The 20,886-nt window shown below is 39.6% G+C and overlaps 1 protein-coding gene across 1 annotated transcript in view; it reads left to right on the forward strand.

Moving 5' to 3' along the window:
* LOC127423633 (GDNF family receptor alpha-1-like) overlaps nucleotides 1–20,657 on the forward strand; it is a 46,552-nt gene extending 25,895 nt beyond the window's left edge. Inside the window, exons 5-9 of the mRNA XM_051668115.1 lie at nucleotides 2,881–2,990; nucleotides 3,254–3,388; nucleotides 8,241–8,440; nucleotides 10,624–10,668; nucleotides 18,237–20,657. Of these exons, the coding sequence (XP_051524075.1) occupies nucleotides 2,881–2,990; nucleotides 3,254–3,388; nucleotides 8,241–8,440; nucleotides 10,624–10,668; nucleotides 18,237–18,383 (637 nt within the window). The 3' untranslated portion in view covers nucleotides 18,384–20,657. The remainder of the gene's footprint in view (nucleotides 1–2,880; nucleotides 2,991–3,253; nucleotides 3,389–8,240; nucleotides 8,441–10,623; nucleotides 10,669–18,236) is intronic.
* The last annotated feature ends 229 nt before the right edge of the window (nucleotides 20,658–20,886 follow it).

Below are 20,886 nucleotides of genomic sequence, written 5' to 3' on the forward strand. Positions count from 1 at the left end.
TCTCATGCCTGCCTGCCGCCGCCTTTTCAGCCCTTGGACAGACCTTGCTTTCCTGCGGGCTGGAGTCCCCATACAGCAAGTGTCCAGGCGCGTCGTGGTTATGACAGACGCCTCCAATACAGGCTGGGGCACCGTGTGCAATGGGCAAGCAGCCGCTGGCTCCTGAACAGAACCTCACCTGCGTTGGCACATCAACTGCCTTGAGTTGCTGACAGTACAGCTCGCCCTGTGGAGGCTATCGCCATTGATCCAGGGCAAGCACGTGTTGGTCCAGATGGACAACATGACGACAGTGGCTTATATAAACTGCCAAGGCAGTTTACGCTCTTGTCACATGTTGCAACTCACCCATCACCTCCTCCTCTGGAGTCAGCGGCGACTCAGGTCGCTGTGGGCCACTCATATCCCTGGCAACCTCAACGTCACAGCAGATGCTCTGTCACGGCAGGTGACGCTCAGGGGAGAATGGAGACTCCACCCCCAGGTGGTCCAGCTGATTTGGAGTCAATTCGACAAGACACAGGTAGACCTGTTCGCCTCCCGGGAATCCTCCCACTGCCCGCTCTGTTATGCCCTGACTCTCCCCTCAGTACAGACGCACTGGCACACTGGGAGGATGAAGAACAGGTCATTCTCGTTGCTCCGTATTGGCCCACCCAGACCTGGTTCTCGGACCTCACGCCCCTCGCGACAGCACCTCCCTGGCAAATTCCCCTGAGGAAGGACCTTCTTTCTCAGGGATGGGGTACCTTCTGGCACCCACGCCCAGACCTCTGGAATTTCCATGTCTGGTCCCTGGATGGGACACGGAAGACCTAACTGGTCTACCGCCCGCAGTGTTTAACCCGATCACTCAGGCCAGAGCTCCTTCTACAAGGCAGCTATATTCCCTGAAGCGGCGTATCTTCGCTAAGTGGTGTTCTTCCCGTAGTAAAGACCCCCAGAGGTGCGCAATTGGGTCAGTGCTTTCCTTCCTGCAAGAGAAGCTGGACGGGCAGCTGTCCCCCTCCACTCTCAAGGTCTATCTAGCTGCTATAGCAGCACACCAAGACGCTGTTGAAGGAAATTCTCTCGGTAAGCACGACCAGATCATCAGGTTCCTGAGAGGCGCCAGGAGGATGAACCCTCCTAGGCCGTGCCTCTTTCCCACATGGGACCTCTCTGTGGTCCTTTTAAAGCCCCATTTGAGCCCCTAGTGTCAGTCGAGTTAAAGGCCATCTCATTGAAGACCGCCCTCCTGACCGCGCTCACTTCCATCAAGAGGGTCGGGGACCTGCAAGCGTTCTCTGTCAGTGAAGAGCGCCTAGAATTCGGTCTGGAAGACTCTCACATGATCCTGAGACCCCGACCAGGCTATGTGCCCAAGGTTCCCACAACCCCTTTTAGGGATCAGGTGGTGAGCCTGCAAGCGCTGCCCCCGGAGGAGGCAGACCCAGCCTTATCATTGCTGTGTCCGGTGCATGCTTTGTGCATCTACTTGGATCGCACGCAGAGCTTTAGACGCTCTGAGCAGCTCTTTGTCTGCTTTGGCGGACAGCGGAAAGGGAACGCTGTCTCCAAACAGAGGCTTGCCCACTGGATCGTGGACACCATCGCTTTGGCCTACCAGACCCAGTCCGTGCCCGCCCCCTCATGGGTTCGAGCACACTCCACAAGGAGTGTCGTCCAAGTGCCCGACCGGGGAAAGCGATCGTGCTGGGGAATGGGAGGTCCGTGGGGGGATACCCAGCGGAGGTAGTCCCATTGATGTCCCCAAATTTCCCCCAGTGCTAACCAGCACGGCCTCATACCCGTAGGTAGAAGGACTAAGGCGGGGAGCCGCTGGGGTGGCTTGCTTTCTTACGAATGCAAGCCGCGACCACAACGTTGCCATGGTCATGTTATCGCAATGAGGACAAGACCCATCCACGAATGATGTCTCCGTGTGGGCAGCACCCAGACACGTAAGACAGCGATCATGGCCATCAGAAGCGGAGAGATAATGACTGCAACCAGGAATAACACACAAACGGAAAGGCATCTTTAAAAAGGCATCCTGTTTGTGCCGCTCTTTTAGAATGAAAATAAACATCTTTTTAGAATATACTCTTTTGTTATTCTGCCAAAGCGCCCAGGGGTGTTCTCTGCACTCCACGGGTGCAGAGGGGGAAAAGCCGCTGAAATGCGCCGTTAAATCCAGCAGATGAGGTGAATGAACTCGCGGATGAATTCAGCTTCAATTAATAGAACCGCTCGGCTCCGAAGAGAAAATCTGAATGAGTGGTTGCATACCAGCTCCTTTTATACCCGTATGTCCGGGGTAGTGGCATGCAAATTCCACTCGCCAATTCCCATTGGCCTTTTTTAAAAAAAGCAGAGGTGTTTGGGGCTCCCAAGAGTGACCCCTAGTGTCACTACATCGACACAACGTCGAGTGAGTGAAAGATAGGGAACTACATGCAAGAAAACACAAAAACAAATTCAAGAAATAAATCCCCTCCCTGTCCTCTAAGAGGCTCTTTAGAATCAACACAAAATGGAGCACCATCTTTGTAGTGTATAGGCGGCTATATATGGTTAAATAAAAATAAAGGAGGGCCAATCACATTTCAGTATGCAGCTAGCTGTAAGATAGAATGCCAATGAGAATTTATGTGCAAATATTACAATGACATCATCACTATCAGTTACATTTTGAATTCTTGCTGAAATGGCTCAAAAATATAACGTTTACCAAAATTATCTACTGAAGATTAATTTCAATATAGTGCTAGTCTTGCAAGTACTTTAGTAACTCTGCAAAGCTTGACTGTCACTGTTGTGCTGAGTGTTTTTAATGAGGAGAGTTAGTGTGTGGACTTTTGTTCATTCCTGTTTCTTTTTTTTTATTTCTTTTTTTAGGTCTCGTTTAGCTGACTTCCTCACCAACTGTCAACCTGAGACTCGCTCCATTTCAGGGTGTCTGAAGGAAAACTATGCCAACTGTTTGCTGGCATATTCAGGCCTCATAGGTGAGTTAAGTCAGATATATTCATAAAGTGCATCAATACAAGATTAGCTGCCTCACTCTGAATGAGGTATAAGAACTTAACTAACATTAACAAACACCATTTGATTATGTAATGATAAATAATTATTTGAGTTAATGTTAGAGATGTCATAAAACATTGATTCATACATTTTCATTGATGATGACCTTATTAATGATGACCTAATAATAAAAGTTATTTTAAAGTGTTACCTTGTTTTCATTTGTTTTGCATATGTGATACAGGTACGGTGATGACTCCTAACTACCTGCGTGACCCCGGCATCAGCGTGTCACCTTGGTGTGACTGTAGCAGCAGTGGGAACGGAAAAGCAGAATGTGACAAGTTTACAGAATTCTTCACCAACAACCGTTGCCTCCGTGAGTAGACTCTTGCCCATCAACTTTATTCACACAGGGTGGCTGACAGCTTTTTATATTTGTACAATGTTGTACAACAATATAGATTCCAAAGTTGAATTCTGCTCTGTTGCGTCTTTGCGGTCATTCACAGTCTGCACCAGTAAATCTAATCGCCCTGATTTGTGTTGTTGTTGCATTTCAGGGCAGTCTGACGGCCAAGAGACAGAGAAATCCCTCTTAAATGGGGCAGTTGAAGGGGGGATTGACATAAAAAGGCAATAAAGCATTACTCAGGTGTCCATAGGCCTGAAAGAGTAGGGGAAGCATGCATTATTCTGTCAGGGAGTTCTTCAAAAATATCCATTTAGATGAACTGGATGCAAGGTGATAGACAGGGAGCAGATGAGAGGGAGAATTTGTGTACATAAGACAATGGCCTTTAGGACGACAGATCAGATGATATAGCAGTAGCGGAAAAAGTCATGCCACATCCACACCACATATATGACGCATCTAAGTGTGTTTGGGTGTACGTTACGGAAAGAGAGAGGGAGACAGAAAAAGGAGTGTCTACCTGAGGAAATGTACCATGAAACTTTGCCATGTCATGGTACCGTATATACATAGATACAAACATATACTTTTAAACATATATACATATAGTAACATAAAAAAAGAAAAAAGAAAAAAAGAAATAACAGATGAAAAAAGCACCAGTGCTGATTGTACATGTGCTGGAGGTGAATTTCCCCATTCTCACTAGCTGCTGCATGTCTGTCAGAAAGCTGGTGATCCACTGACAGACAGAGGCAGGAACAGAGAGCTGGGTTAATTTAGTTCATAGGAGAGCAGGGTTGATGGTGTTAAAAGCTGAACTGAAGTCAACAAATAGTATCCTTGCATAAGTCCCTGGTCTGTCTAGATGTTGAAGTATGTAATGCAGACCCATATTGATTGTATCATCCACAGACCTGTTTGCTCGATATGCAAACTGCAGGGGATCCAGAAAGGGTTCAGTGGTGTCCTTCAGGTGGGCCAACACCAGTCTATCAAATGACTTCATGACCACAGACATCAGAGTGACAGGTCTGTGGTCATTAGGTCCTTTGAATGGGTTTCTTTGGGATGGGGATGATGTTGGAGTATTTGAAGCAGCAGGGAAATTCACACTGCTCCAGTGATCTGTTGAAGATCTGTGTGAAGATGGGGGCCAGCTGGTCAGCACAGGATTTTAGACAAGTGGGTGAAACACCATCTGAGCCTGGAATACCCGGCACACATCCTCTTCACAGATCTTAAGTGCAGGTAGAGTAGCAGGAGAGGAGAGGAGGGGGGTTGCAGAAGGTGTAAAGGTTTGTGTGCTGTGAAGGTCAGTGCAGGGCTTTTCAAATCTACAGTAAAACACATTTAGGTGAGGAGAAGTAATTTGTCAGTTTTGTTATGAAGAGAGCAGAGATTCGTTAGATGGATGCTTGGCAGCGCGGTTCGAAAGCCGCGCTGTCGGAGCTTGACCAGCGCACCGGCTCACTTCCCTCATTTGCTTCTTTTAACATGCTCATACAGCACCGCTGCTGCTCCCGACTAAAATGTCCAGCAAAAAGTCTGAATAATCAAAAACCGGTAAAAGATTGTCTGGCGTGTGCTGCCGAATATTCAGCAGCTCGTCTCTGGTAAAACTGATCTGAAATAAATTACTAAACACAGGACAAACAAACAAAAACAACAAAACTGGAGAGCTCCATACCGAGGTGGCCATCTGTGGCGCCATGATGTCCTAATAATCATATTTGATACCTCCATTGTCTTTGCATTTGATGGAGGTATTTTAAGTTCTGTATCAGTGTGCATGTCTGGACATTTCCTATTCTTAAAAATAAATGTATGCATAAAACAAAAATATTGCTTTTAAGGCTGGGTGGTATTTCCAATATTCACTGTACAGTTGTGATGATTCTGCTGGCAATATAAAGTTTAGCAACACTTTTAATAATATGATGATTTTTATACACTTTTTATTTGGCCGTTAACTTTCCTAAGGAGCATGTCATTAAACTAGTTTCACAATACATCCTTTTCTCGCAACTTGCAGGTATGAGAGTTTTTAGACAGGGATGTTTTAATAGCATCTCTGATGTAAACTTGATTCATTTCTGTGTCATCACTCATAAAATGTTCTAAGATGACTTCATGTGGCATTTTATGTATATACTAAAATGTGTTAGTAAAACGTATGTATATAAAGATTTCTATTTATGAGGCCTACTATTTATTGTCAAAATAAGTGTTCAAAAACATGCCTTGATTATTTTTAACTACATTACTGCCTTTTAATTCTTGCATTAAACATTTTGAATATACTTGGCTACGATTTTAAGCCATTTCAGAGAAAATACATACAGTATAATAATATCAAGATATATTTTTGATTTTGTCAAAAGGCAAAAACATACAGCATATATTTACACAGTATATATATGGGGTAGTCACGCAAAGATTGCCGGTGGCACCGTGGTTGGTATTGTTTACATTTAGTGCTTGTTAAATGTACAGTTTTAATATAGAAATGTTACTGCAAGAGTAATTTCTTAATTTATGTCAACACACAGTATCAGAACATTAAAATGACAGTTATGAAAATGTAACCGTAATAATGGCGCACATACCTATTCAATAGTGTAAACTAATTTAATTTATCTCTTGCAGGCTTCACGTGGAATGACTTTATATCATCTGCTATATCATCTGTGCTGTCATGCTAAAGGCCATTGTCTTATGTAGACAAATCTTCCCTCTTATTTGCTCCCTGTCAATTACCCTGCCACCAGTTCATCTAAATGGATGTTTTTGAATAACTGTCTGACAAAATAATGCATCCTTCACTTTTCGTCCAGGCCCATGGACACCTGAGTAATGCTCAACTGCCCCATTTAAGAGGATTTCTCCGTCTCTTGGCCGTCAGACTTCCCTGAACAGCAACTGCAAATCAATTCAGGGAGATTATATTTACTGGTGCAGACTGTGAATGATCGTGAAGACGCAACACAGCAGAAATCAACTTTAGAGTCTATATTGTTTTACATTATAGTAAAGACAAAGCTCTCACTGGCACTACAGCTGTCGCTGCATATTCTATAAATAATATCCTTTCTGCCTCATTTTATCCACATTAGAAGCAGTAGATTATGTGTAATTTGTAATGTTTACATTATGTTTTCAGTGCAAAGATTCATGCTGCTAAAGCTATACATGGTCATAAAATGCACGTTACCCTCTGTTGTATTTTCTGATGAATTTTGTGAAAAGAATCCGCCTAATCTCTTTCTTGCTCGCTCACACAGCCACACACGATCCTTTACTCGAATAAACAAATTAGCAATGGGGGTTTTGGCTGTTTCAAAGCATGATGCTTAAACAGTGGCTATAGAAAGTAGTTCTATTAAGCATATTAAGGATGAAAACCTGTAAATGAAAAAATTAAAAACATGTGCATGTTGTAACCATGGCATTTTCTAAGTCACTGGAATAGTCCTAAAACAGTGGTTCTCAACCAGGGGGCCGGGACCCACTAGGGGGCCTCAGCACACTTCCAGAGTTGATTTAAAATACAAAATATTAAAATAATTAAGATAATTCAACTTAAAGTGCTAAAAATACTTTAAGATGTATGCCTACAAATTATAAACAGACTCTTTTTGAAACTTCTTGAATCAAAAATTATCCATGATTAATTATTTTAATCAGACACATCTAGTTTCGGGCGAGGGGGCCTTCAAATATTGTCTTGGACAGTGGGGGGCCTTGGAATCAAAAAGGTTGAGAACCACTGTCCTAAAACACTACTCATAGCGATATCTTACCTTGCCTTCTCTTCTTTTTTAAAGAAGGACAACATTTTTCTTTGAACTGTTCTCTTGGCCATTTTTAAAGGTTTGCAAAACTGATGAAAACTTGCATTACCTTCAGTGGCATAAGATACATGTGAACACAGGGCAGGACACGTCAACCCGACCCTAAACTCCAACAGAAAACACTGGCACATTTTTGCAGTGAAGAGAGATTGCCAGATTGTGCAAATAAAGCATAACAATGGCAGAATATTTCCAAACTGTGCAATGGTAAAGATCTGATTGAGGGGTTGCATCTATTGATATCTGTTAACCCCAAACATGTCTAAACCTAAATCTCTGCATTTATTGACTTTCCTAATCTATCAGATGTAATTAATATAAGATATCAAACCCATATAATCTATTTAGAATTATGCTTAGAATACATAGTAGTAATGCTTTGTTGTCCTGAGGAGCAATAATATGGTAATGGAGACTACAAAATGGTTCTAAACCCTTTATGAGTCATTAACCCTTATAGAATAGAATGAGTTTGCCTGCCAGGAGACTCAGCATTCACTCAATAAAAAGGTCAGACTACCCTCCTTCCTGATGGTACTTAATACACAAGCAGCTTATTCTTTACCTGAGTACCCATCAATAATCTCTCACTTGCCCTTTTGCTTGCTCTGGCATGAAGTAAATAACAGACTCTGAAAGTCAAAGTGCTCTTGAGAATAAAGTCATTTTTAAAAAGACAGATGAGTCATAATGGCCACCCCTGTTTTATCAGCAGAAAGGTCCCAGAAACTTTGAAGTTTAAGTGGAGATCTTAGAACAGTGTAATGCAGCGGTAAGTGACTGTTTATCAGAGTCTTTCAGCTTTAGTATTAAGAGATGAAGAGAGAGGCTCTTAATATCCAAAAGGTGCTGTTTTTGCTATAACAAAAACAGATTTGATAGTGGCCACCAGGCAGGTCAGTTTCAGCTGTATCTTAAGTTTATTTTTTGAACAAATTACTTTCTATTTCTGTACTATGCAGGCAATGCTATCCAGGCGTTTGGTAATGGCACAGATGTTGGGGTGTGGCAACCCCAGCCACCCATCATGTCCACACCACCTGTCTCTTACACTCCTCAGAGAGGGCGAGACAGGACATCCAATGCACAGGATGACTCAAAACTCACCAACGACCTGGACACAAATGCAGACCGTCTCTACAGCTTTTGTGGAAGTCTGAAGGTAATAAAGGCTTACTAGCAGGTTGCATGCCAAGTTATATAAAAAAAAAAATAATTAGTGAAAAAATAGAAGTTTGCAATAAAAGACTAACAAATAGAAATTAATTACAATTTAAATCTGAAATTTGATTATGAGTAAATGTGTTACTGATTGTCAGTGCAGTGAAAAGGGTAATAGAACATTTGGACACTTAAGTCACAATTAAAAATGTATGAAGGCCTTTGCAATATATAACAAAATATCAAACCAAGTGGCATTTATTTTAAAGATAGAATAAGCCCACTTTTAAGCAAAAGTAAATAATAATAATAATTATTATTATTATAATAATATATGTAAAATTATTAAACAGTATAGTTTAAAATTAAGACAAACTTTCTGGTCGTCAAACTTTAGTGGAACGTCCATAATTAATGTGATGAACTACACCTATGGTTACCATGCTTCATACATCCACTAAAATCCCCTTGGGTCTAATTGATTAAAAGCAAAAATAACTCAAATTATAGCATCATTTGTTTGCAGATGCTATTTGGTTTGACTTTTTTTTTTATTTATTTATTTATTTATTTTTAATGCAATGACATTCATAAATTAGGTACTTAAATGTCTAAAAGTGTCCAAATACAAAGCATTTATATTGGTAATTGACAGCTGCCAGTCACACCCACACCACATTGTGCCATTGGCCCTCACAGATGGTTAAAGATTCACAGCATTCTTCAACTTTGCAAACAGCCAGCAGCTTTTTTGGATGTTTTCAGGCTTTTCTTGCATATGATGACTTTCATTTTTTGAGCAAAGAGTCTCAGGGTGAGATGAGGGCTTACTTTTGACTGATAGGTGTTGGCTGTCGCACTGATAACACACACATAGGGCCTCTGGGTAGAAATGATATACATCAAACTGCCAGAACTGTCATGTCAGAGCTAATTGGCTGGCACATTAACATGAGGAACACCCTTAAGCAGGATATACTCACCCCTTACATTCTCTCGGTAAGTCTACAAAACATATCTTTACTAATCATCTGCACAATCTAACTTCCAGACTGGCAGGCATGCAGTCTCTAACAAAATAGTGATTTGATATTTATGCATCACAACAAAAACAGATCTGGACAGGTAATCTTAAAAGGAATATTCCAGGTTAATAGAACTTATACTGTGTGGAAGAGCGGCCAATTACCACAGATGTTTGTATAAAGGAAAAATTGTTTACTGTAATTCCCTTACAATGGACGTCTATGGGACAAGTGTACAACACTTGAGTAATGAGCAATATTTAAATTATGAGTAAACGTTTAAAAATAGCTATCACAGAAGTTTTAAACGTATGTATATTCATGTAAATGCATTGCCAAAAATGCAAGCTTTACATTTCTGCTTGTATTTCCTCCAGTACACTTGCCCCATAGACTTTCATTGTAATTGCAGTACTGTACAAGTGCAGAGTATCATAAACTCTCCCACCGATTTAGCACACTGATTCATCATACTGGTTTAATAACAGTAACATGATTTATTAGCAGACAGTTTCTTTTTTTCAGATAGACTTTCAGGAAGGCTATTAATCATTCAATCCCACAATGCCTTTTGCAGGAATTAGTTCCTTTCGTTCTCCATTGTGCGGCAACTTTATTGTGTTTCAAATTCTCAGTGGAATCATTTTATCGTTCCAACAAAACAACCTGTGTGTTTGTGCATGTGGGAAACTAGATAGCAGAGCAAAGTTTTATGTAACAGGGTATTCAAATGTATTGGTGTGTTACAGACAGCAATGCAGACACACTGCCCTTCTACACACAATGAACACACACACAGAGAGAGAGAGAGACCAGAGCACATTGATTTGAAAGTAGCAAGACCTTAGAGAGTGCTTTTGGTAGCAGTGTTGTATACGTGTGGTGTATATGTGTGGGCTGTAGGACTCATTATCGTAACATTACATCTCACTCAGAAGGACCTTTCTCTGAGGCCAAAGTGACCTCTATTTGCAGTGCTTTATTGAAACTGTGCTTGACTTAAATCACAGTGGACTTAGTTAAAGGGTGAATTTTGCTTGCTGGATGGAAAAGCTTCAGTGTGAGAAATGGTTTATAACACAAAAACCTTGAAGAGCATCTTGGAAGAAAATGACTTTTCATCCCATATTTCAGCTGGCCTACTTTTCTTTCTTTATAGGCTCAGAAAGTGAAAAGGAATGTTACTCTGGATGTTCTTTGTGTGGTAAGAAATCATAATCACCTATGAAAGCATAGCAAAACATTTTTTTATTCCACTCCATAGAGATTGTATATTAAGCATTATACATACCACGTTTATGTATGGAATATATACAGTGCATTCAGAAAGTATTCAGACCCCTTCATTTTTTTTCCACATTTTGTTATGTTGCAGCCTTATGCTAAAATGCTTTAAATTATTTATTTGTTTCACATAAATCTACACACCATACCCCATAATGACAAAGAAAAAATCTGATTTTTGACAACTTTGCACATTTATTAAAAAGAAAAAACTGAAATATCACCTTGACATACTGTAAGTATTCAGACCCTTTGCTATGACACTTGAAATTTAGCTCAGGTGCATCCCATTTCTCTGTATCATCTTTGAGATATTTCTACACTTTGATTGGAGTCCACCTGTGGCAAATTCAACTGATTGGACATGATTTGGAAAGGCACACACCTGCCTATATAAGGTCTCACAGCTGAAATTTGCATATCAGAGCAAAAACCAAACCATGAGGTCAAAGGAACTGCCCGAGGAGCTCAGAGACAGGACTGTGTTGAGGCACAGATCTGAAGAAGGCTACAAAAAAATGTCAGCTGCATTGAAGATTCCCAAGAGAACAGTGGACTCCATAATTCTTAAACAGAAGTTTGGAAAAACCAGGACTCTTCCTTGAGCTAGCCGCCCGGCAAAAACTGAGCAATCGGGGGAGAAGGGCCTTGGTAAGAGAGGTGTCCAAGAACCCACTGGTCACTCTGGTTGAGCTCCAGAGATCATGTGTGGAGATGGGAGAAACTTGCAGAAGGACAACCATAACTGCAACACTCCACCGATCTGGGCTTTATGGCAGAGTGGCAAGACGGAAGCCTCTCAGTTCAAGACACATGAAATCCTGCAATAAAATCACCTAAAGGACTCTGAGAGTGTGAGAAATAAGATTCTCTGGTCTGATGAAATGAAGATTTAATTGTTTGGCCTCAATTCCAAGCATCATATCTGGAGGAAACCAGGCACCGCTCATCACCTACACAATACCATCCCAACGGTGAAGCATGGTGGTGGTAGTATCATGCTGTGGGTGTGTTTTTCAGCATCAGGGACTGGTCAGGGTTGAAGGACAGCTGAGTGCAGCAAAATACAGAGATATCCTTAATGAAAACCTGGTCCAGAGTGCTCAGGACCTCAGACTGGGCTGAATGTTCACCTTCCAACAGGACAATGACCGTAAGAATAAAAACAAGACAACGCAAGAGTGGCTGAGGGACAACACTGTGAATGTCCTAGAGTGGCCCAGAGCCCAGGCTTGGACCCAATAGAACATCTCTGGAGAGACCTGAAAATGGCTTTCCACCGACAGTCCCCATCCAACCTGACAGAGCTTGAGAGAATCTGCAGAGAAGAATGGCAGAAAATCCTCAAATCCAGGTGTGCAAAGCTTGTTGCATCATACCCAAAAAGACTTGAGGCTGTAATCACTGCCAAATGCTCTTTAACCAAGTACTGAGTTAAGGGTCTGAATACTTACGTCAATGTGATATTTCAGTTTTTTCTTTTTAATAAATTTGCAAAGTTATCAATAATCTGTTTTTTGCTTAGTCATTATGGGGTATGGCGTGTAGATTTATGTGAATAAAAATTAATTTAAAGCATTTTAGCATGCAACATGGCTGCAACATAACAAAATGTGAAAAAAAATGAAGGGGTCTGAATACTTTCTGAATGCACTGTATATGGAATATATTGCACACACACACACACACACACACACACACACACATATACACCGATCAGCCACAACATTAAAACCACCTGCCTAATATTGTGTAGGTCCCCCTCGTGGCACCAAAACAGCGCAAACCCTCATCTCAGAATAGCATTCTGAGATGCTATTCTTCTCACCACAATTGTACAGAGCAGTTATCTGAGTTACCGTAGACTTTGTCAGTTGGAACCAGTCTGGTCATTCTCATCAACAAGGTGTTTCCATCCGCAGAACTGCCACTCACTGGATATTTTTTGTTTTTAGCACCATTCGGAGTAAATTCTAGAGACTGTTGTGAGTGAAAATTCCAGGAGATAAGCAGTTACAGAAATACTCAAACCAGCCTGTCAAGTCAAGTCATTTTATGTGTATAGCGCATTTCACAACACACATCGTTTTAAAGCAGCTTTACAGGAAATCATGCATTAACAAAAAAATAAAAAATAAATAAATAAAATGAAACTGTAATATCTATAAAGTCTTAGAGTGATTATTGTGTAGTTTCATTAAATATGACTGTAAATTTTGGACAAAAATGATTATATAATAATTGTATTTAGAACCCCTGTGAGCAAGCTGAAGCTGTGGCAAGGAACACAAAACTCCATAAGATGTTGGTTTATGGAGAAAAATAACCTTGGGAGAAACCAGGCTCACTGTGGGGGCCAGTTCCAACATGAATATAATGCCAGTATTAGTTATTTGTGTGCAGTGCAAGTCATGGTTTAAAATTGTTATTAAGTAAGCATTAAGGTCCAGTGTTTAAAAAAAAAAAAATTATGAACTTTAAGATTGACTAATGTCTTTGGAGTCCATCCTGGATTAACTGCAGAAGTTCACATAGATGCATTGTCCTTTGTTAGTTGGCTGAAGAAGGCTTTTGTTGGCAATTCATTTATAGTCTATGTTTTCCATTTCAAGAGTGTAGTCAATCAACAGACAATGGTGATGCAGGCAGAGATCAATGAGGTGCATCGCAGTTCAACCGGCAGGACATTTCTGTGAGGTTCGGTGGGGTCCATCCTAAGTCCATGGTTCAGTCAGTGGCATATGATGTATCTGATGTCTTACAGTTGGAGTTGGCATCAGTTCATCCTCTGAAGTCAAAAGGCTGAAGTGATGTCTGGCTAGCACTGGCTGTAGTTTGTTGTCATCACTCAGCGACACGTAGCAGTGGAGTCCGACACCAAGCAGGAATGGAGCTGGATCTGGCCGGCTCTGGTAACCTCGGAATATGAATTGTGAGTTGATGGATAAATTAGGTGTATGCCTTGCTAAATAGATGAGTCTTTAGTCTAGACTTAAACTGAGTGAGTGTGTCTGCATCCCGAGCCAAATATGAAAAGGATCTACCTCCTTTTGTGGATTTTGATATTCTTGGAATTATTAACAAGCCAGAATTTTGTGATCATAATGAATGTGACGGATTATAGGGTGTCAGAAGTTAACTTAAGTACTGTGGAGCTAGACCATTCAAAGCTTTGTAAGTAGTTAACAGAAATTTAAAATTAATATGAAATTTAACAGGTAGCTAATGTAACGATGATAAAATTGGGCTAATATGATCATATTTCTTGGTTGTAGTCAGCACTCTGGCAGCCGAATTTTGAACCAATTGAAGTTTATTTATTGAACTTGCTGGACATCCTCCCAGTAATGCATTACAATAATCTAGTCTTGAGGTCATGAACGCATGAATTAGTTTTTTGGCATAAGCAACAGAGAACATGTGTCATAAATGTATTGCTATATTGCTATATTTCTGATGTGGAAGAATGCTGTTCAACAAACATTGGAAATTTGATTATCAAAGGACAGATTGGTATCATATATAACACCTAAGTTCTTTGCTGTAGAAGACGACGTAACAGTACATCCATCAAGAGTCAAATTATATTTTAGTGGCTTATTTTTTAGAGGTTTTTGGTCCAATAATTATTACCTCTGTTTTGTCAGAATTGAGTAGAAGGAAATTTCTGACCATCCAGTCTTTGATTTCATTGATGCACTGCTAATTTGGAGAATTGTGAATTTTCGTTGGGTTTAGAAGAAATATAAAGTTGGGTATCATCTGCATAACAGTGGAAACTTATTCCATGATCACTGATAATATCTCCCAGGGGAAGCATGTATAAGGAGAAAAGCAGAGGCCCTAAAACTGATCCCTGTGGCACTCCATACTTAACTTTTTTTTTATTTGACAATTCCTCGTACTGTGATGGGGCCTAAATCCTGACTGAAATTGTTCAAATATTCCATTTCTCTGTAGAAATTAACATAGTTGGGAGGAGGTCTGTAATGAGCCAATTTTCCAGGATCAAGCTGTGGCTTCTTAATAAGCGGTTTGATAACCGCCATTTTAAAGTTTCTTGGGCCATGCTTTATTCTTAACCAATTTAGCCACAGTACTGAATAAACCCCTAGGATTGTTGTGGTTATTTTCTATGAGTTTGCTAAAATATGCTGACCTGGCAGCTTTTAGTGCTTGTCTGTAGCTACAGACACTATCCTTCCATGCACCACGAAATACCTCTAATTTTGTATTCTTCCATTTGCGCTCCATTTTCCGAGTTGCTCTCTTGAGAGCATGAGTGTGATCATTGTACCATGGTGCGGGGATTTTTTCTTTAATTCTCTTTAATCGAATGGGGGTGACAATATCAAGAGTGCTAGAGAAGACTGACTGTATTTATATTTTCTGTTATTACATCAAGTTCTTCTAGACTTTTTGGCATACTGAGTATGTGAGAATTCTGGAAGATTATTAGTGAAGCTATCTTTAGTGGTCGAAAGAATAATTCTACTTGAATGATAGTGTTGTGTAGATTGAGTGACATTAGCTGATCACAGCAAACAAGAGACGAGGTAATGATTTGAGAAGTCATCGCTCTGCAGTAATATTTCTATAGTATCAACATCAAATCTATATTACAGAATTAAATCTAGCATATGATTATGGCGATGAGTTGGTCCTGTCACATTTTGTCTGACTCCAAGAGAGTTGAGAATATCGATAAATGCTATCCCAATGTGTCATTTTCATTATCTATGTGAATGTTGAAGTCACCAACAATTAAAGCTCTATCTACATTAACTACAAGATCTGATAGAAAATTTGCAAATTCACTAAGGAAACCAGAGTACGACTTGGGTGATCTATATACTGTAGTAAGCACAAAAGACGACAGAGATTTTTTTATTTATATCTGAAGGTTTAAGCATTATTAGTTAAAAAGATTTAAACTTATATCCTGTCCTCTGAGTAACACCAAAAACTTCACTGTAAATTGTAGCAACACCTCCTCCTCGACCCTTCAGACGAGGCTTATGTTTATAACAATAACCTGGGGGAGTAGATTCATTTAAACTAATATATTAATCTGGTTTAAGCCAGGTTTCAGTCAAACAGAGCGCATCCAAACTATGATCAGTAATAATTTCATTTACAATTAGTGCTTTGGTAGAAAGAGATCTAATGTTTAGTAGCCCTACCTTTTATATGATGTTTATCTTCAAAAATTATTATTATTTTTTTCCAAGTTTGACCTTTATCACATTTTGTGAAAGTGATTTAGTGAAAGTTTTGTGTTTGGTTGTTTGGGGAACAGACACAGTCTTTATATGATATCTAGGTGATACAGTCTCTATGTTTGTAGTCTATGTGACCCATGTGAACCAGTTTGTCTGCTTCCTGACCTGGGCCCCAGTTAGCCAAATACTGTCACTATTAAGACTATGAGCCAAATTAGAGGAGAGCGGAACCTTCATTGGAGGGATGGAGTCCGTCTGTTTAGCAGGTCAGGTCTTCCCCAAAAACTCTTCCAATTGTCTATAAATCCTATGCTATTATCCAGACACCACTCAGACATCCAGCCATTCAGTGACACTAATCTACCATAAACCTCATCACCACGACGAGCAGGGAGGGGGCCAGAGCATTTTACAGTGTCTGACAATGTTTTTGCAAGTTCACACACATCTTTAACATTATCTTTAGTGATCTCCGACTGGTGAAGCCAGACATCATTAGTGCCAACATGAATAACAATTTTAAAAAATCTACGTTTAACATTATCCAGCACTTGTAAATTTTATATTATGTCAGACGACCGAGCCCTCGAAATGCATTTAACAAAAGTGGCTGGAGTCTCTATTTCCACATTTCCAAACAGTATCTACCAGCTTCTCTTTCTCACTGACCTCCATAGCATTTGGATATGTGTCTCTAACTCATTAACTTTCTCCATCAGCCTGACTAACTCCTTACATTTCTCAAATGTGAATCCCTCATTGCTAATGAACGAAGCTATAGCAAACATGTGGCATGCAATGCAGGAAGAAAATTGTTTGTTGTTGTTGTTGTTATGGTTGTTCTTGAGCGGCGATGGTTTGAGATCGATGTGGTTCCTAATCAGATGTTTGAGATTGATGCAATAATTTGTGTAAAACACAGTGGAGAAAATTAATGCACACAGTCGAGACGTGAAATGAAGACAAGCGGAAAAAAGAAAAGAAAAAACAAGATATAAATACACACAGCTGAAACAGTAGAAAAGCGGGAAAATCCCGAAGGACGCAGTAAAATGTCAAAGGATAAAACGATGAACGTGAATAAGCAAGAATAAGAAATGCTAAGCAAGATAGCATGCTACAAACACAAACTGTGCCCATCTGGCACCAACAATCATCCATGCGATTATCTAATGAGCCAATCATGTGGCAGCAGTGCAGTGCATAAAATCATGCAGATACGGGTCAGGAGCTTTAGTTAAATGTTCACATCAACTATCAGAATGGGGAAAAAATGTGATCTCAGTGATTTGGAGCGTGGCATGATTTTTGGTGCCAGATGGGCTGGTTTGAGTATTTCTGTAACTGCTGATCTCCTGGGATTTTCACACACAACAGTCTCTAGAATTTCCTCAGAATGGTGCCAAAAACAATAAATATCCAGTGAGTGGCAGTTCTGCGGATGGAAACGCCTTGTTGATGAGAATGGCCAGACTGGTTCCAACTGACAAAGTCTACGGTAACTCAGATAACCGCCCTGTACAATTGTAGTGAAAAAAAGAATGCTATTCTGAGATGTGGGTTGGCGCCATTTTGGCAGCACGAGGGGGATCTACACAATATTAGGCAGGTGGTTTTAATGTTGTAGCTGATCGGTGTATATATAGTATATATGAGTGTTTTATTTTGGAACACAAAAGTTTAAATTTACACAGCTGTTACCACTGTTTGGTTAGTGGTAGTGTAGTCAGGTTGATTAAATCATGTTAAATAATATTTTTGACTTTAATAAAACCAGTTAAATTAGATGTCAACACATAAAGCTTTTTTTATTTTAGCTTAGACAAAAAAAAATGTTTTACAGTATAGTGACTGGTGGCTAACAAAAAAGAAAAAAGAAACACACCATAAAAGCACCATAAAAGTAGTACATACATCTGGCTTACTATGTTCCAAGTGTCGTGAATCCGTATAATAGCTTTGTATGAAGAACAGACCACAATTTCAATCATTTTTCTATTTTGGAGCTTAACAGACATGGTTACTATAAACTATAGCATGAGAATTGTATAGATTCTTCAAAATTTCATCTTTTGTGTTCCATGGACAAAATAACATCATATGGTTTTGTAACGACCTAAGTGTTAGTCTATAATGACAGAATTAAACATTTTGTGTGAATTATTCCTTTAAAACTATTGCTACAAACAACCAGTCATCTGAAAATTGCACTGACTCAGCAATAACAGCATGGCTAACAATATGATATCATGACATTTTTCCACAGGATCCGTCGCTGTATGACCCCAGTAGCTTAAATGCAATTCCACAGAGCTCAACTAGTGCTGTCTGCTCATTGAACTTGACTGTGATGCTCCTCTGTCTGGTCCTCATTCTTCAGCCTGGGCAGCTTATAGACCCACAGACATTATAGCCGCTCAGCGATCAAACCTGCTGGACTGCTTCTGCTGCCTCTGTACCATACAAAAATTTCATATTTCAGTTGTTTTCCACAAGTGGTGCTGTGCACAGTGTGGTGTTTCGGTGTGATGAAACTTTCTTTGGTCCTTCTTTCTCACTAATCGGCGGTAAAGGCAAAACACTGAAGTATCAGGACATCAGTGGAAGGTCATCTGGATTACTTCTGTTGACATAATGCAAAAACTTAAGTGGCACATTGCGTCGCAAACCTTTTCTATAACATCTGAGCAAGATCTAAGGTTGGACTGGTTGAGAATTTAGAGATACATGGAGACGTGAGAACTTCTGACAATGAAAGATTGACTGCAATTTGGCACCTGCATACTAGGGTACTGCTGCTGGGAATTTGCCACAGGAAAGCCTGCAAACTCTAACTTCTGCTCTAACAGTATTAAGCAGCATACAATATTTTCTGAAGGCTTATCAGCAGAACCTGCTGCTCCTGTCGATTACTAGGACCTACAAACCTTATTTTTCCTCAAAGTGGCACTGACTTCCGGCTGTGGCTCCTGCTAAGATGATATGGTATGAACATTTCTGAACATCAGGATAGACAGGACACTTTATCACATAAAAAAAAAAAAAGATTTTTTCGGAGTTTGTGGACTCCCTTGAATTTGTAAATGTTTCATCTATTCTAGTTCTCTTCCTCTGCAGTGAAACATGCTCTGAGGATGAGAGTTGAGTACCAGTTTCCTTATGCGAGGAACTTTTGGGACTTGCCATTCATCCTGGATAGTTTCTTGTAAAATAAATAAATAAATAAATAAATAAAAATTAAAAAAAAAAGAAAGTGTTTCAATTACAAAATTCTCATCATTTACTCACCCTTATGCCATCCCAGTTGTAAGACTTTCTTTCCACTGCTGAACACAAACAAACTTTTTTAGGTCTATACAATGCAAGTAAATTGTGACCAAAACTTTGAAGCTCCAAAAAAGCACATAAAGGCAGCATAAAAGTCCATATGACTCCAGTGGTTTAATGTATGTTTTCTGAAGCAATCCAGTTGGTTTTGTGTGAGAACTAACCAAAATATAACTCCTTTCTACTGTACATCTTGTCATTGCAGTCTCTTGGAACGATCATGACTTCAAGCTCGATTACACTTTCTAGCACTTGACGCATGCGCAGAGCGCTAGATGGCGTTATAGGAAGTGTAATCAAACTTGAAATCATGATTGCAAAGGAGACTGCTGATGTCAAGATTTATTGTGAAAATGGACTTTAGTCTGTTCTCACCCAAAACCAATTGCTTCAGAAATATCATATTTCATTCCCCCCCACCCGGCAAGTAGTGCTGTGCGCAGTGTGGTGTTTTGATGTGATGACAATTTGTGATTAAAACACTGGAGTAATATGGATTACTTTTATGCTTATGTGCTTTTTGGAGCTTCAAAGATTTGGTCAGCATTCACTTGCATTTTATAGACCTACAGAGAAGAGATATTCTCCTGTAAATCTTAATTTTTGTTCTGCAGAAAAAACAAAGTCATACACATATGGGATGGCATGAGGGTGATGGTGAGAGAATTTAAATTTTTGGGTGAACTATCCCTTTAAGCTCAATTGACAGCATTTGTGGCCTAACCGGCACTTGATTACCACAAAAACAATTATTGGCCCTCATTTATAAAATAAGAAAAAAAAAAAAAGCAGCAGCAAAAATGCTTGTTACAGTGAGGCACTTACAATGCCATTGAACGGGGCCAGTTCATAAACATTAAGATACACACCGTAAAGCCAAAATATGTAAACATTATATTGACTGTATCACACTAAAATAATGTTCACATGAATAATGGGGCTATACTTTTAAACAGTGTATATGGGACTGGCCCCATTCACTTCCATTGTAATTGCCTCACTGTAACCAGGAGTTTTGCTTTTTTCTTTTTTTTTTTTTTTTTTTTAAATAAATGAGGTTTGAGTCAATTATTTTTTGTGGCAATCAAATTAATACCACAAATGCTGTCGACTGAGCTTAACTTGCTTTGAACCTGGAACATTAATTTGAAGTTAATTTGGTTAATCTGTTGTGTAAAATATTGTATGATTTGGGTTTTAACATGTGTGATGAAACTCTGAATTGAGTACATGGGTTGATATCGCAATCCACTATACTGTATGTAAATTGTGCTGTACATTCAGTAAGGATGGTTTCTTTTTCTCATTTAAAGGAAGTGCTCTTCAAGTATCATTTCTGCATTGGTGTTGCACTGGTTAGTTGTATAAAGACAAAGATATATATATATATATATATATATATATATATATATATATATATATATATATATATATATATATATATCACACACACACACACACACACACACACACTGTGCATAGAGAACAGGGCTGTAAGACATGAAAGAGCAAAGCAAAACTTACATTAAACAAATTAAAGACATCCTTTTAAGTTATGTCCTACTTATACATTTTTTATTTTAATGCAT

The sequence above is a fragment of the Myxocyprinus asiaticus genome, chromosome 32 (genome assembly GCF_019703515.2).
Source record: "Myxocyprinus asiaticus isolate MX2 ecotype Aquarium Trade chromosome 32, UBuf_Myxa_2, whole genome shotgun sequence".
NCBI classification, from domain to species: Eukaryota; Metazoa; Chordata; class Actinopteri; order Cypriniformes; family Catostomidae; genus Myxocyprinus; species Myxocyprinus asiaticus.